We start from the raw sequence: 15,099 nt of genomic DNA, 5'->3' as shown, positions 1-15,099 counted from the left end.
GAGGAATTCAGGGCAGTAGAAGCAAGTCAGAGTGACTGCAGCCCAGGGCTGCTATGACTCCTGTCTCTCTGAATGAAGCCGTTGTGAAGTAGTTGGTGTCACTGCATGGTCTGAATACAGCTCCTAAGATCTGCATGAGTGTGTGTGTTCTTTTGTGATGACTGGAACATTCTCATGGATTTCTAGGAACTATTTGATCATAATATATTAATTGATTGGTTTATTCATAACCAATGAACTGAAGTTTGCTTATCTTGGTCATTTCAGCAGATTTAAACATTAGTCTCAGTTTCTTGCTTTGTTCACAGTAAATCTGTGATTCTGTGATTTCTGTGATTTATTAATGAGCAAAAGAATAATATGTACTGTATGTTCCCATTAAGAGTATTTCAATGAAATGAAAGAGTATGGCCCCATCCACACGCTCTGGTCAGCTTCGGAAGAAGACATTGCAGACTCTCTGAAGGGTGTTGCCAGCTGCATTGACAAGTGCTGCAAGGCTACAGAGAAGCGAATGGCAGGGCTCTCAGAAAATCTGCTGCCCGTTTTACATGAATACATTCTCTACGGTGAAATCCTGATGGTAAGATTTCCTTAAGATTGCTTATGGCTGTGTATGAAGTATAACCTATTCCAGTGAAATACTTTAGAAGAGAATTGGTTACTGAGGAAAACAATTTTGCAGTCACTCTATTGACTTTTGCTACCAAACATACACAGCTCTCTGTCTGCAGGGAACCATTTGGTCCTGTTTCCCTTGCTAATCAATCTAGAGGTTCACCCTGCAGATAAGAAGAGCCTAGTAGTTTTGTGTGGAAGCCTGTGATAAAGAGCGTCTGGCTTTGCCATCTCCAGAGAACTCTGCATTGTAGGAGAGGCAGGAACAGAAAGGTTTGGGTAACAGCAGCTGAGAAAGGCCTCCTCTGACGCTGCTGAAATGTGAACTCATTGCTTAACAGATTGTGTGGGGGAAAAGGAGTGGAGAGTTTTTTCCCTTTCTAGGAGATGTTCCTGAGCTATGTTTCCTTTTTCCAGAACAGCAGGGAACTTCCAGTGCCTATGCCATTATATAAGCATGTGTTAGTCTTTGCCACAAGCTGATGGTCTCAGTTCCTTTTCTGTATGTATTTTCCTGTCACTCAGAGAGAACATAAAAAATTTGACTACAGTGTAGATAAACTAAGTGCTGATGGATGGTCAACATAGTTAAGTAACTGAATTCAGCATGTCATAGTTCCCACTCTGCTGCCTCCACAGAACAGAAAATGTCTACAAACCTCTCCCTGTGTAGGTTTTGGTCAATGCAAGCTGCAGTATCTGTTCTTGCCTTACCTCTGGGAAATCCGCTGCAGTGGTTTCTGACTGGGAGCTGCGTGTGTTACAGGCCGCAGGCAAAGCAAGACCCAAGTTAACCCAGTCTTTGCTGGCACTGTGCAGAGCATTGCCAGTTTCTCACAAAGATTTAACTACCGAGAGGGAAACAATTGCTGCTGCAACAACTACTGTCTTTAAAACAAGCTGCTCTGAAAGAGGGGCTGTGGGAATGCAAGGAGAAATGTAAGAAAGAAAAATAATGAGCTGTGTAGAGAGTGAACTGCATTGATTTCCAGAAGCTACAAAATGTCTCCCCCATAGGAGAGAAGTAGCAGCTAAGATAAGGGGCCAGGTGGCCCGGGAAAAAACAAAAGGTGAAAGGGCAAAATCCATTAAAAACCAAGTTGTACATCATTCATATTGTGTTAATGTACTGTCCATTTTATGGTATAAAAAGTAGCTCTGGCTGTAATAAAGTGGGATTTTACATTGCCCTGGTGGAGTCCAGCCACTTTTCTCTACAAGGGGCCATGCAAATCCTCCTGTATCTCACAGGCCTGGTTATTTACATGGAGCTGTGGGTAGGTGGGGGAGGGTACTGCTCTGCTGTAAGGTCTGAGAAGTTTGCCACCCTAGCAATTGCAGGTCTTCTTTCTCTGTTTCTCTGAATTTCTGTTTGTTGCCCATGAGTATTCATAGCCTTCATATGCTGCCTGCCCACTGTCTTCCAGTTTGCAGCCTAGCTCATCTTTTCTGAGGTGTTCTCTGTTTTGTCCAGAGTACTGTGGGCAAACCCAGAGTTACTACCTGGCTCCCCACACAAGCCTTATTCCACACAAGCCTTATTAGTAGCTGTTGCTCTCTGTATTTTTATTTTTACTGCTTGCAGTGTTCTTGATGCTTGCAACACAGTATTAGGCTGCCATGAAGTCCTGTCTGGAGGCAAATCTTCCTCCGCTAGCTCATTCCTGTTCTGAACCGGTTTCTTTCATTTACCATGGATTTTTATTTTTCCTGTAGCTTATTTCCCTTTTAGAGTTTGGAGTGTGAACTACTAGTCATGTTAAGAATACAACAGGAGCAGTCACAAACTAGTAAAACCTGCTTCCAGAGGTGCACTTAAGCCCTTGTGGCAGGGACCCTTGCACAGTGCTGCCAAGATCATGTGCAACTGCACAGAAGGTGTGGTCAGTACGATACAGCACTTGTGTTTTCCAGGCTTGGAAGTTCAGCTCGGGAAAGAGATGAATTCATAGCTTTTTTAGCTATTTGCTACTCTGGACTGGCTTCTTCTTAACTCACAGAACAAATCTGGGGAGTGCAGGGTCCTGCTGCTCCTCAGGGTACAAACTGAAGTGATCAATTGGTTGTGGTTCCATATTCAATTATTTGTGGGGTTTGTGGCAGGGTGCCATTAAATATTACACTAAAAATTGGTAAGAGCAGATTAGTATGTTTTAAAACCACAGTCACTTAATTTGCCATTAGAAGTCAGTAGTCGTAGTGATTAATATTAAAATATCTTGTCATTTGTCTTGCAGTTTAAGGAATATTTGTGATAAAGTTGCCAAATAGTCCTTAAAAGAGTTTTAAGAGGCAGAAGAAATAATAAAAAGGAGAAAATATTTGTAATATTAAGGAAAGCTGTTCCAGATATATTTGTTTTGCTTTTATGGTTACGGATAACCATTTTCTGTGTTTGTCTAACTGAAAGCTATCCTGAGCTATCGAAGCACAGATTTATGAGCATTAATGGTGTCTATTGCTCAGAACTGTCTGAAGTCAGGCTTTCCAAAATGCCCCTTTCAAATTGAAACTCGGAAAACATATATTAATATTGAGCTCCTAAATGATTCTTCTGTGTTTGTTATATCAAAGCAAGCATTTCAAGGAGAATTCAGTTAAATAAGACAGCCAGAGAAGGTAGAACTGCTTGTACCATGTGCTGTTGCAACATGCCCTGTGCTAGAAGTGAATACTGAAGATCTCTGTAGTGTATGCAGAAGTAAAACCAGTTGTGGACAGGCAACAAGAGTTTGATATTTGTAATAGTCTGAGCCATGGTTCTGATTTTTTTTAAAGACATTTCTGTGAGACAAGCGCACTTGAGTGTGCTTTTACAGATCAAGAGACTAAGGCAAATAGAAATTTGTAAGGCTTCATCGAGACCACAGAGCAAGTGAGCACTGGAAATGGAAATTTTATTGGTAATATTGTTCCTGTTTTGCACTTTAACAAGTAATGTTCCTATCTTTTTGAATTATTTTCTAACAGCGTGCTAAAAATCCAATACCTGTTAAGACAGTTTTAATACATAAAGAATAATAATATAACAGTGCATAATAGTTGATATATGATAAATAATTAATACATAGTAAATAATTAAATTAGAATAAATAATTGATATATAATAAAATAAGAGGTAATAAAGGAGTCCCACAGGGATCAATACTGGGACCACTTCTATTCAATATATTCATCAAAGACCTGGATGAGGGCACAGCAAGCTTGCTGACAACACAAAACTGAGCGCAGTGGCTGCCATACCAGAAGGCTGTGCTACCATTCAGCAAGACTGAAGACAGGCTGACAGTTGGGCAGGCGGACATTGAAAGAAAATCAACAAGGGAAAGGGGAGAGTTTTGTACCTGGGAAAGAACAACCCCCAGGGATCAGTATAGGTTGGGAACTGCCGTGTTGGAAGGCAGTGAAGGGGAAAAGGACCTGGGGGTCCTGGTGGATGGGAGGATGAGCATGAGCCAGCAATGTGCACCACAGAGACACAAAGATGCTGAAAGGTATGGAACATCTCTCTTATGAGAAGAGTCTGATGGAGCTGGGGCTGTGCTGCTTGGAGAGGAAGAGCCTGAGGAGAGACCTCGTTCCTGGTTAGAAAGATGTAAAGGTGAGTGCCAGGAGGATGGAGCCAGGCTCTGCTGGGTAATGCCCATTGACAGGACAAAGGTCAGTGGTGGAAGCTGAGGCATAGGAAGTTCCATGGAAGCAGAAGGAGGAATTTTTTCCCTGTGAGAGTGAATAGGATGCTCAGGGGAGTTGTGAAGTCTCCCTGTCTGGAGATATTCAAGCCCTGCCTGGATGTGTTCCTTTGTGATCTCGTGTAGGTGTTGCTCTGACAGGGACATTGGACTGGATGAGCTTTCAAGGTCCCTTACAGCCCCTGACATTCTGTGAAATAATACATAATTAATCATTATTATCCAGTAAATAATTAATACATGGAAATATATAAAATAATAATATAATTTTAAAATGTAATAAATAATTGCATATGCTGAAAATAAACACATGTATCAATGTTAACAACATCTCTCCTTTTTATGACACATTTGGCACTTAGAATACTGAAGGTTCAGGTCACAATTTTCGTGATGCCTGATATACCATTTTTAAGTAATTTATTCTACTTCACATTCTAACTCCAAGAAGGTGATTTTGTTCATGAGATTTGGCAATATCCTGTTGCTTGTTTAGAATATGAATATGTGGTAAGTTGAGCTCTTAGTAAGTAAGCTGCCATTGCAGATTTTCTCCTACAACTGGCAATGCTACCGCAGATGGCAAATTAGATTTGCTAAGGTTCTTGGGAAGCACATAAGATAAAATATAGGGATTGAAAAAAGTTTTCATCCTTTTGAGATTTTTTTTGATGGAGTAAGTGCATGTATCATGTCAAAATTATCAAATGGTATCATTCTGTGATCTTGCTTAATTTATTAAATAACCAAGTTGCTTAATGGTTTTCTGAATATGGCTAAAATTTAGTGCTGTTTACTTTTTTTTTTTTTTAATAATAGGGTGTATTGAAAAGGAGAGACCAAATTCAAAGCGAGCTTGACTCCAGAATTGATGGTTTAGCCAATAAAAAGACAGAAAATTATCTGGTGAGTATGTACAGCAAGCTGAAATCTTCCAGGCTTTATTCTGCAGAATAACTGCAGAAGGTGAATAAAGCAGGTACTCTGCAGCCATGCTCTGTAACTAAACAGAGCCTCTGTAATTCTCATTATCGTAAATCATAACTCTCATAATCATGAATATGTAATGGTGAGTGCTAAGAGGATGGAGCCAGGCTCTCCTGGGTGATGCCCAGTGACAGGACAAGGGGCAATGGTGGAAGCTGAGGCATAGGAAGTTCCCTGGAAACATGAGGAGAAAATTTTTTCCCTGTCAGGTGACAGAGCCCTGGAACAGGCTGCCCAGAGGAGATGTGGAACCTCCCTCTGTGGAGATATTAAAAACCTGCCTGTATATGTTCCTGGAGGATCTACTCTAGGCAATCCCTGCTCTGCAGGGACATTGGACTGGATGAGCTTTTGAGGTCCCTTCCAGCCCCTGACATTCTGTGATTCTGTAAAGGTTTGCATGGCAGGCAAAGGCAGCCATAAGAAAGATGCAAAATTTCAGTAAGTAGGCTGCTGAAGGAAAGAACTGGTAATTGTGGGTGACCACTGTGTTTTGTCAACGCAGACTGCACTGCAGCTTATTTTTAGCATTTCCGTTTACTTCCAGACTAGGAGTTAAGAGAAGGTAAGACTTGCAGCAGTGCTCTGTAGTTGCTGCTCCATTGATATAGAAAGTGGTGAGAATAAATAAAGCTGTTCAAGTAGAACTTCTTGTGGCCTTCCAGTATCTGAAGGGTGCTACAAGAAAGTGGGGAGGTACTTTTTTAGGGTGTTAGGCAATGATAGCACTGGGGGGAAAGGTTCCAAGCTAGAGGAGGGCAGATTTAGATTAGATGTCAGGAAGAAGTTCTTCAGCATAAAGGTTGTGAGAGACTGGCACAGGTTTCCCAGAGAGGTGGTGGAAGCCTCATCCCTGGATGTTTTTAAGGCCAGGCTGTATGTGGCTGTGAGCAACCTGATCTAGTGTGAGATGACTCTGCCCAAGGCAGGGAGTGTTGAAACTGATTGATCCTCGAGGTCATTTTCAACCCTGACAGTTTCGTGATTCTGTTACACTTGCTTGCATAATCAGTTCTGAATTCTGTTCTTTTAGGTTTCTGTCATACCTGTTTGGACTCTGCAATGTTTTTTTATCTTCCAGTATGACCACTTCATTCATTCTAGTGGAGTCAGACTGTAACTGGTAGCCTATGGGGACAGTGTGAATGATTATGAAAAATTAATAGTCTGTATTAATTTTGTTATCCAGACGATGATTGTTAATAACTATGAAAACTGTTTATTAACATTAATACTCACCAGAAACTTATTCACAGGTTCAAAAAACACACAGGTTGGAAATTTATATGTGCAGGGCACAGACAAAACTAGATAACTTATTTCTTAAACTGGCAAACGCAAACATTATACTGGAAGAGGCTTTTAAGTATTTACTCACAAAATTATAAATCAGACAGTACTCAAAGCATGTGGAACTCTGATTGGCTGCTGAGACTTGATTTCTCCCAGGCTTCTGTTGAAAGGAAGCCGACAATCTCTGACCTTGTCTCCGACTCTTCTGGACGATTTGGATATCTCCAGGACTTGTAGTCTTAGCAGGAAGATTTTCAGGTGCAGGCAGGATCTGTTGAGATGTGCACGGTCTCAGAAACATCATGCTGGGAGCTATGCAAGGCAACTGTGTGCAGGCATTTGAAGCCTGTTCCTGGTAAGCTCTCCAGGAAAATTTGGGATGCAAAATGAGGTGGCAGCAGCCCCCAGCTACCTGCTCATCCCTTTTGTCAATATCCAGCCGGCAACTAGTGGGGCATTGGACATTGATTAGCCAATCAGAATGGCACTTTGCCAGGCCTCACCATATTAGGCCAAGCCAGGGCTTTTGTTGGGTGAAATCTGTCAGGGTGCACACGCTTTTTCTGCCCTTCATCCTGCGAGTGACAGCCATGGTGCACAGTGTTACTGACAGTTATAAACAGACTAAAAAAAAATATCCTAGCTGCAGGCAGGCTGGCTCTCCTTCCTGCTTTCCTTAGTCACTGCAGGCCTGGGTCTTTTCCAGATTGCTTATCTCAGATCTCCAATGAGTAGCTGCAGACACTTCTATAGTAGCCCTTGTTTAGGTTTGCATATTATCAACTGATTACTATAAACAAATATTTCTACAGAGTTTGGTATTTTATGGTTTGTCACAGACACCCTCAAAATGAGCATCTGATCTGTGAGACCTTCTTACCAGCATTCCTTGATTTTTCTTATATCACAATACTTCAAAGGAGAAAGTCCTTGACATTTTAGATGCTTTTTAATGGGATTGTTTTAATTTGCTTACATGGTAAAGGTGAGCTGTTGAGATAGTTTTTGGCACTTGAAATGCATAATTTTAGTTGATTTCTTGTCACTGAGACAAGTTAAAAAGAAAATCTATATTTTAAATTATTTATTTATATATAGATATAATATACACATGATATATACTTATTTACATAAAATATTATATACATATATATATATAGTTTATTTATATATAAATATAATATACATATATATGCATATATATATATATATATATATATATATATATAAAATAATGGGAGTCAGGAAGGAAGGGACAAGGACAGCCTCTCCTCTCTTGTGCCCTGGGATAGGACAAGGGGCAATATATATAAATATAATATATATTTTTATATACATATATACACACACACATATATCTTATCACTATGATACCAACAGTGGCCGTGGTGTATTTTGTAATCATATGCCTCTGTGTTCTGCAATAGGGTAGTTAAGTTGTAAGCCTCTGTTGTATGCTTCTGTTTAATTTTATCTTATATTGTCCTCTCATTTCACTGCCTTGGTGTTCTCTAACCTCTTTTTGTCCCTCTGCCTCCTCTGCACTTCTGCCATTTGTCTATAGCTTACCTAAATGTTTGAAGCTATTATAAAAGGAGTGGGTGAGAAGGCCTCTAGGCTGGGCATTGGGGAGTGTTAGTCCTCTGCTGGCTGCAGACAACCATATTGTGGTGTACAGGAAGACCTACTGCAGCCTACAGCCTGCCTGTGTCCCCACCAGCCTGTGCTATATGTGCTCAGTGTGTCTACAGCATGCAGTAGTTGCATTGCATGTAAAACTTAAGTATTGATTAAGAATGATCCTGAGTCTCGTCTAACTTGAGACATCCTATGATTATAAGAATTTGTTCTGGCAGACAGGAAGATTGTGCATCATTGCAAGAGTCAGTTGTATGCAGCTAGTTATAGGATCATAGAATCACAGAATGGCTCATCCAGTTCCAACCCATTGCCATAGGCAGGGACACCTCCCACTAGAACAGGTCAGTCAAGGCTATAGAACAATAGAATCACAGGATGGGCTGGGTTGGAAGCGACCTCCAAAGGTCATACAGTCCAACCCCATCTGCATTCAGCAGGGACATCCTCAACTAGATCAGATTGCCCACAGCCCTGTCCAGTCTCACTTTGAATATCTCCAGGGATTGGGCAGCCGCTTCTGTGTGAACATGGGAGCTTCTCTGCAGCGCTGGGCATATAATCAATGCTTGCATGGGGTAGAACACAGTGTGGCTTTCCTTACATCCAATCTCAATCTGCTCTGCTCTAGTTTGAAGCCATTGCCCTCATCCTGTCCCTGCAGGCCTTTGCAAACAGTCTCTCTGCAGCCTCCTTGTAGTCTTCTTCAGGTACTGGCAGGTTGTTATTAGATCTCCCTGGAGCCTTCTCTTCTCCAGGCTGAATAAGTCCAGCTCCACTTTCCAAATCCAGTTTTCTTTTGATCTATACTTCCCACTTGTATTATTCATTGGCAACCTGCTAGGAAAACAACAAAGTTGCATTTGTACATCAGTGGATTGGAATTTAATATGGCTTGTTGAGGTGCTTGTCCTACTGCTGTCCACTGCAGAGAAGGGAACCTTGCCTGTCAGGACGTAGTCTCTTCAGAATGTATTTCTATTGTCGTCTAATGGGAGTCCTCAGACAAGGGACATACACTTTCTTTTTATGAACTGTTGCATGCAAAAGGGAATATATTTCTTGCAGCATAGCATTGATCATACTGTGTTGCTTTGATATTGACAACGTTTTACTCTCAAATGAGATGAGGAGAAGGCTGAGAGGGGATCTAGTCAATGTATAAAAATATCTGAAGGCTGGGGGTCAGGAAGAAAGGGACAGGGACAGCCTCTGCTCATTTGTGCCCTGGCATAAGACAAGGGGCAAGGGATGGAAACTGCAGCACAGGAAGTTCCAGCTTAATATGAGGAAGAACTTCTTGGCTGTAAGGGTCCCAGAGCCCTGGCACAAGCTGCACAGGGAGATTGTAGAGTCTCCATCTGTGGAGCCTTTCCAGCCCTGTCTGGATGTGTTCCTGTGTGACCTGCGCTGGATTCTCTGGTCCTACTCTGGTAGGTGTTGGCCTGGAAGATCTCCAGACATCTCTTCCAATCCCTAATATCCTATGAACTGTAAGAAGTTTGTACTTGCTTCCAGTAAAATGCTGAGGTCTTTCTTCATTGTGTCTGTGTTTTCCAGACTACTGTTTACAGTGGTTACCCAGGTGTTCCAGATCTTTGCATTATCTTTCCAATCTCTCTTTTTCTTAACTGATAAAAAAAAAAACCTGAGAGTCTGATTTTTGTAGTCTCATGACAGTAAACCAGATGTCTGTTAATCTGATCATAGAATCCTGTGTTCTCTAATTGTGTGGCAGCTGTACTCTGAAGACTTCTTAATTAGAAATTGAAGGCTTTTTCTGCTAAATGACAACTAGGCTACAGAGAATGGTGTGCTGCTGCTTTTAACCATTTGAATAGCTTTTAATTGTTTATTATATTTCAATTTTTATTATGTGTTGAAATATTTTGCTGATGTTTCCAATGAGAGTGACATCAGAATAAAAGGTGGCCATAAGGTAAGTGCTGCTTCTGGAGAATTGGTGTCAAACACTCAGGCTGTATTTGCATCTTTCTTCTCCTAAGCACAACTCAGGTAGCTTCTAATGATCTCACAGATGTCAGATTGAACTTGTCAGCGTGATCTAGTAGCCAGAAATTCTGCTGACAATGAGTGGCATGAACTTCAATCTCGTCTGAAGTACACTTCCACCATAGATAAGGAATCTCAGACTCTCATTAGAACTGATAAAAGACTGTGAGATCTTTAGCGTGTGTCACAGCAGATGTTAAATGATTTAACAAACAGGAGGTGATACAGCAGAATGCAGAAGATTCCCGAGGTCGTTTGAACTGAAATAGGCTGGAATCACAAATTAAACCTTAGGAGATGTCAGGCTCATTGGCTGGGGAAAAATTGGTTTTCCTTTTTTCCTGTGTGATCTGGTATAGGTGATCCTGCTTTGCAGGGGAGTTGGACTAGATAATCCCGTACAGTCACTTCCAGCCCCTGACATTCTGTGATTCTGTAATTTTCTTGTGTTCTGCCTCTGCCACCAGATTTTAGAAAGCTGCTTGTGGTGCTGCTAAAGAGCCAAAACCTCTCTGACTGTGTGGGAGTGGGAGTCCATGAAGAAGGTAGTTGTTTGGGATATGGAAGGGTTGACGACCGTTACCTTCCATACCTTCAGAGCCTCAATATTCGTAATCCAAAAGTATATGTAGAAACATGAACGAGGAAGAATGTAGTCCCAGCCACATGCTGATGATGCAGTGGGGCTTTGCTGATTGCCTAGCTCAGATTGAGCACTTTGTCTGAGAAGATCCATGGACGTGAGGCAGATCCTCCATAGCTCTCCTCCCTGGCTCTCAGGAAGTCATCGGAGTGGTCAGCTACCTGGGCAAAGCAGGATCCAGGTTTGTGGGCTGGAGCAGTCCGATCAGGTGTTGTGTATAGCAAAGGAGTCAGCTCTTGGGCTGGAGCAGCAGGCCAGCAGGTCCTGGTGTCACAAGTTGTTGCTAGGTCACTGCGTAGACTCAACCAGAGTTGAAACGGATTTGGGATTGGCTGAGCTCGAGTGGGCAGCTGCATCCCAGCTCAGGGCAAGCCATTTCAGTTCCTTGGCTCAGTGCAGAGTACAGGCAGGGTCAAGTCTGCCATTCATGGGGGAGGCAAATCCCCAGCTATGCGTGGTGCAAAGGCATTCAAGGCAAACAGGTAGCAGACAAAACAAGGGCAGCAGCAGCAAATAAACAAATTGACTAGGGTTTTTAAGCATCTTGATGAGTGTCTTTGACAATAACAACAGATAATAATACCCCTAGAACCAACCCTAAGTTATTTCACCAAAAAAAAGGAGATGCACATGCCTAGCATCTGTGACCTGTGTTTACCAAAGACAAAGCGGGCTGCAAAACAAGGCCAAATATGGTGTCTCAGTAGGAGACTGAGAGGCGTCAAGGCTTTTGTCTGCTTTCCCTCTTCTTCCACCTGGGAAGAAGGAGAGAAGGGGTGAGTGGACCAAGGTGGCATTCAGGCAGATGTTTAGGACATGCCTTGGTTATGTATTCTAGATATAATTTGGACCTTCCACCATGATTTGGGAGGACTTGGTGCCCTTCTGCTTTTCTAAATGTTTCTTGCCTCTGGAGTCTGGCTACCTCACTCCAATCTGAATGCATAGACAGCTATGCTAGTGCATCCCTCTGTGACCTGGGAGTTTTTAACAGCTTTGGTACTGCCACTAGCTCCAATAGTCATTCTGACAATATATTAGTATAATGTGCTCTGACAGAACCAGATAAGCATTAAATGCTAACTTAAGGATTCTAGTGTTCAGGCTTGAAACTGAGATGAAATGCTAAATCTATCACATTCTGAATACACCTCAAGTTTTCACTCCAGGCTACAAAAGATTAGCATCACCAAGCTGTAGGATTAGTTCCTGTAGCAGATAAAATTCCATGCTATTGTGCAAGTGAGATAGTGCAAAATGCCATAGCACTTTCCAGGTAGTTTGGCTATTAGGCAAAGTATCTTTGGAAACAGGTCACACTTATCATGTGGTAGTGCTCTGCCCTAGCAGTGTCTGGCTCCTGCCTTCCTGTCCTGTGGTCTGATGTCTGGTTAGCACTGTGCTGCCCATCTCTAGGTTCACTGATGTGAGACCCTGGAATGGGTTTCCCAGGGAGGTGGTGGAAGCCCCGTCTCTGGAGATGTTTAAGACCAAGCTGGATGAGGCTCTAGACATCCTGATCTAGTGTGAGGTGTCCCTGCCCATGGCAGGGGTTGAAACTAGATGATCCTAGAGAGGCTCTCTGGCTGCTTCCTCACTCTCACTAACCAGTCACTTTGTGCATCTACACTAATTCATAGAATCGTAGAATAGTTTAGGTTGGAAGGGACCTCAAAGATCATCCGGTTCCAGGCCCTCACCATAGGCAGGGACATGTCCCAATAGAACAAGTCACTCAAGGCCTCATCCAACCTTGTTGAGTGGTCCTCAACACTTCCAAGGAGGTTGTGGATCACAGAATCACAGAATTTGATCAAAAATCACGTTCTGTGATCCACAACCTCCCTGGGCAACCTGTGCCAGTGTCTCACCACCCTCACTGCAAAGAACTTCCTAACATCCAGTTTAAATCTCCCTTCTGATAGTTTTAACCTATTACTCCTCATCCTGTCATTACAAGACCTTGCGAATAGTCTCTCCCCAGCCTTCCTGTAGCTCCTTTCAGATACTGGAAAGCCACTCCAAGGTCTCCTTGAAGCCAGGCTGCAGGGCCCCAACTCTTGTAGCCTGACCTCATAGAGAGCTGCTGCAGCCCTCTGAGCATCTTCATCATTAAAAGCAGTAATCTCTTTTGTGCAGCCCTTGAGGTTTTTTAATTTTAATTGCTTTGAAAGAGTTATTTGGTTTCATTTATTTCTCTGTTTTTGCAGTTCTGTCTCCCTCAGATGGTCAGGCAGAGGTTAGTTCCACAAGAAATTACACGGAGATAACAGGAAATCAGAAAATTTGTGCTTTTTGTTTCTGCTTTCCTCTTTATTTTGCGGTTCCTGCTGAGGTTATCAAAGGTCCTGTCAGGGTTTCTGTTTTGCTGGCCAAGTTCATTTTGCATAGTTGATTCTGATGAGTAAAGCTGGCTGCGTTACTGTCCAGTGCTAGTGAAGAGATACCAGAGTCTGTAACTTCTCAGTCAATAAAGTTACCTTCAGCAACACTACTGTACTGAGTTATTCATGAAGAATAAAATTTCAGTTTCTCCCTGGGAAATTATTTCCTGTGCTGAATTCAATACCAGTCTGCATTCTGCACTTTCCTTTCTTTGTACCACAATACCTTGATTTTCATCATATTTTAACTGGTGACTTGACTAATAATTTTTTAACGTTTGCAGTTAATAATTCAGTTCTCAGAAGAGATTGGGAAACTTGAAGACAAAGTTGAATGTGCCAACAACATTCTAAAAGCCGACTGGGACAGGTGGAAGCAGAACATGCAGCGTGACATGAGATCAACATTCACTAATGTGGCTGAGAGCAATCTCCATTATTATGAAGAGGTAAACCATTTTCTTAGCAATCTTTAGTGTTTTATTGATTATTGAAAATACACCATAGGAGTAGTGACACAAATGATACAAATGAGAAGTGGAGATTAAAAGGAGACGCAAGTTTAGAAAGTGGAGCTGGGAGTGTTCAGCCTGGGAAAAAGGAGGCTCTGAGGAGATTTAATAGCAGCCTGCCAGTACCTGAAGAGGGCTACAAGAAGGCTGCAGAGAGACTGCTTGCAAAGGCCTGCAAGGACAGGACGAGGGTAATGGCTTTAAACTAGAGCAGAACAGATTCAGATTGGATGTGAAGAACAAATTCTGCACTATAAGGGTGGTGGAATGCTGCAACAAGTTGCCTGGGGAGTTGTTTGGGGCCTCATCCCTGCAGATACTCAAGATGAGTCTGGAGAGGGCTGTGGGTAATAGGCAACTATGTCCCTGCTGGGTGCAAAGGGGGTTGGACTGGATGAGCTTTGGAGGTCCCTTCCAACCCATACCATTCTGAGATTCTGTGATTTCAGAGGAGAAGTTAATGGATTGTCTCTAAAGAGGAATTATTTCATTTTAGTTCAAACCCACGTTATCTTGAGAATCAGATTTTGTGGAAAAAGGAGGTTATCTTTAATTTGACATGGTACAAGCCAAATGTATTTTGTTTGCCCCCAGGTGGTTGATCCCAGAGTTGGTCATCGATAGAGGGTACTCTTGTTTTACTAACCACAACCATTTGGAACATACTTTGCAGCCCAACATCAGCTGCTCTATTCCAGTTGGGAAATCTTTTGTTGTAGTTGTATGAAGAGGCCCTCTGGAAAGCTCAGACTTAGGTCAAAAGTGTAGACAAGGAATAAAGTTTTTAGCACTTAAAATTGCTCCTTCAGAAAGAAAGAAAAGCAGCTGAAATGATGTTCTTGGTTGGAGTGACCTTTTACAGAAATATATAATAAGAAAGAGAACTTGAAAGCTCAGGATCACAGGGTGTTAGGGGTTGGAAGGGACCTCTGGAGGTGGAGGTCTTCCAGGCCAACTCCCCTGCCAGAGCAGGACCAGGGAATGCAGTACAGGTCACACAGGAACACATCCAGACAGGGCTGGAAAGGCTTCACAGAAGGAGACTCCACAACTTCTCTGGGCAGCATGTGCCAGTGCTCTGGGACCCTTACAGTCAAGAAGTTCTTCCTCATGTTCATCTGGAACTTCCTGTGCTGCAGTTTCCATCCCTTGCCCCTTGTCCTATGCCAGGGCACAAGTGAGCAGAGGCTGTCCCTGTCCCTTCCTTCCTGAACCCCAGCTATTTACAGACATTGACTAGATCCCCTCTCAGCCTTCTCCTCTCCAGACTAAGCAGCCCCAGGGCTCTCAGCCTCTCCTCATCAGGCAGTGCTGCAGTC

At 42.5% G+C, this 15,099-nt stretch overlaps 1 protein-coding gene across 2 annotated transcripts in view; it reads left to right on the top strand.

The window, feature by feature from the left end:
- SNX7 (sorting nexin 7) overlaps positions 1-15,099 on the top strand; it is a 58,421-nt gene that overhangs the window by 36,724 nt on the left and 6,598 nt on the right. Inside the window, exons 6-8 of one of the 2 annotated variants that reach the window (XM_064147327.1) lie at positions 384-583; positions 5,130-5,216; positions 13,553-13,717. In XM_064147327.1, coding sequence (XP_064003397.1) covers positions 384-583; positions 5,130-5,216; positions 13,553-13,717 — 452 coding nt within the window. The remainder of the gene's footprint in view (positions 1-383; positions 584-5,129; positions 5,217-13,552; positions 13,718-15,099) is intronic. The other variant, XM_064147328.1, reaches the window with a different exon arrangement.

This window comes from Pogoniulus pusillus, chromosome 8 (genome assembly GCF_015220805.1).
Source record: "Pogoniulus pusillus isolate bPogPus1 chromosome 8, bPogPus1.pri, whole genome shotgun sequence".
Lineage (NCBI taxonomy): Eukaryota > Metazoa > Chordata > Aves > Piciformes > Lybiidae > Pogoniulus > Pogoniulus pusillus.
This window is presented reverse-complemented; position numbering and strand designations above follow the sequence as displayed.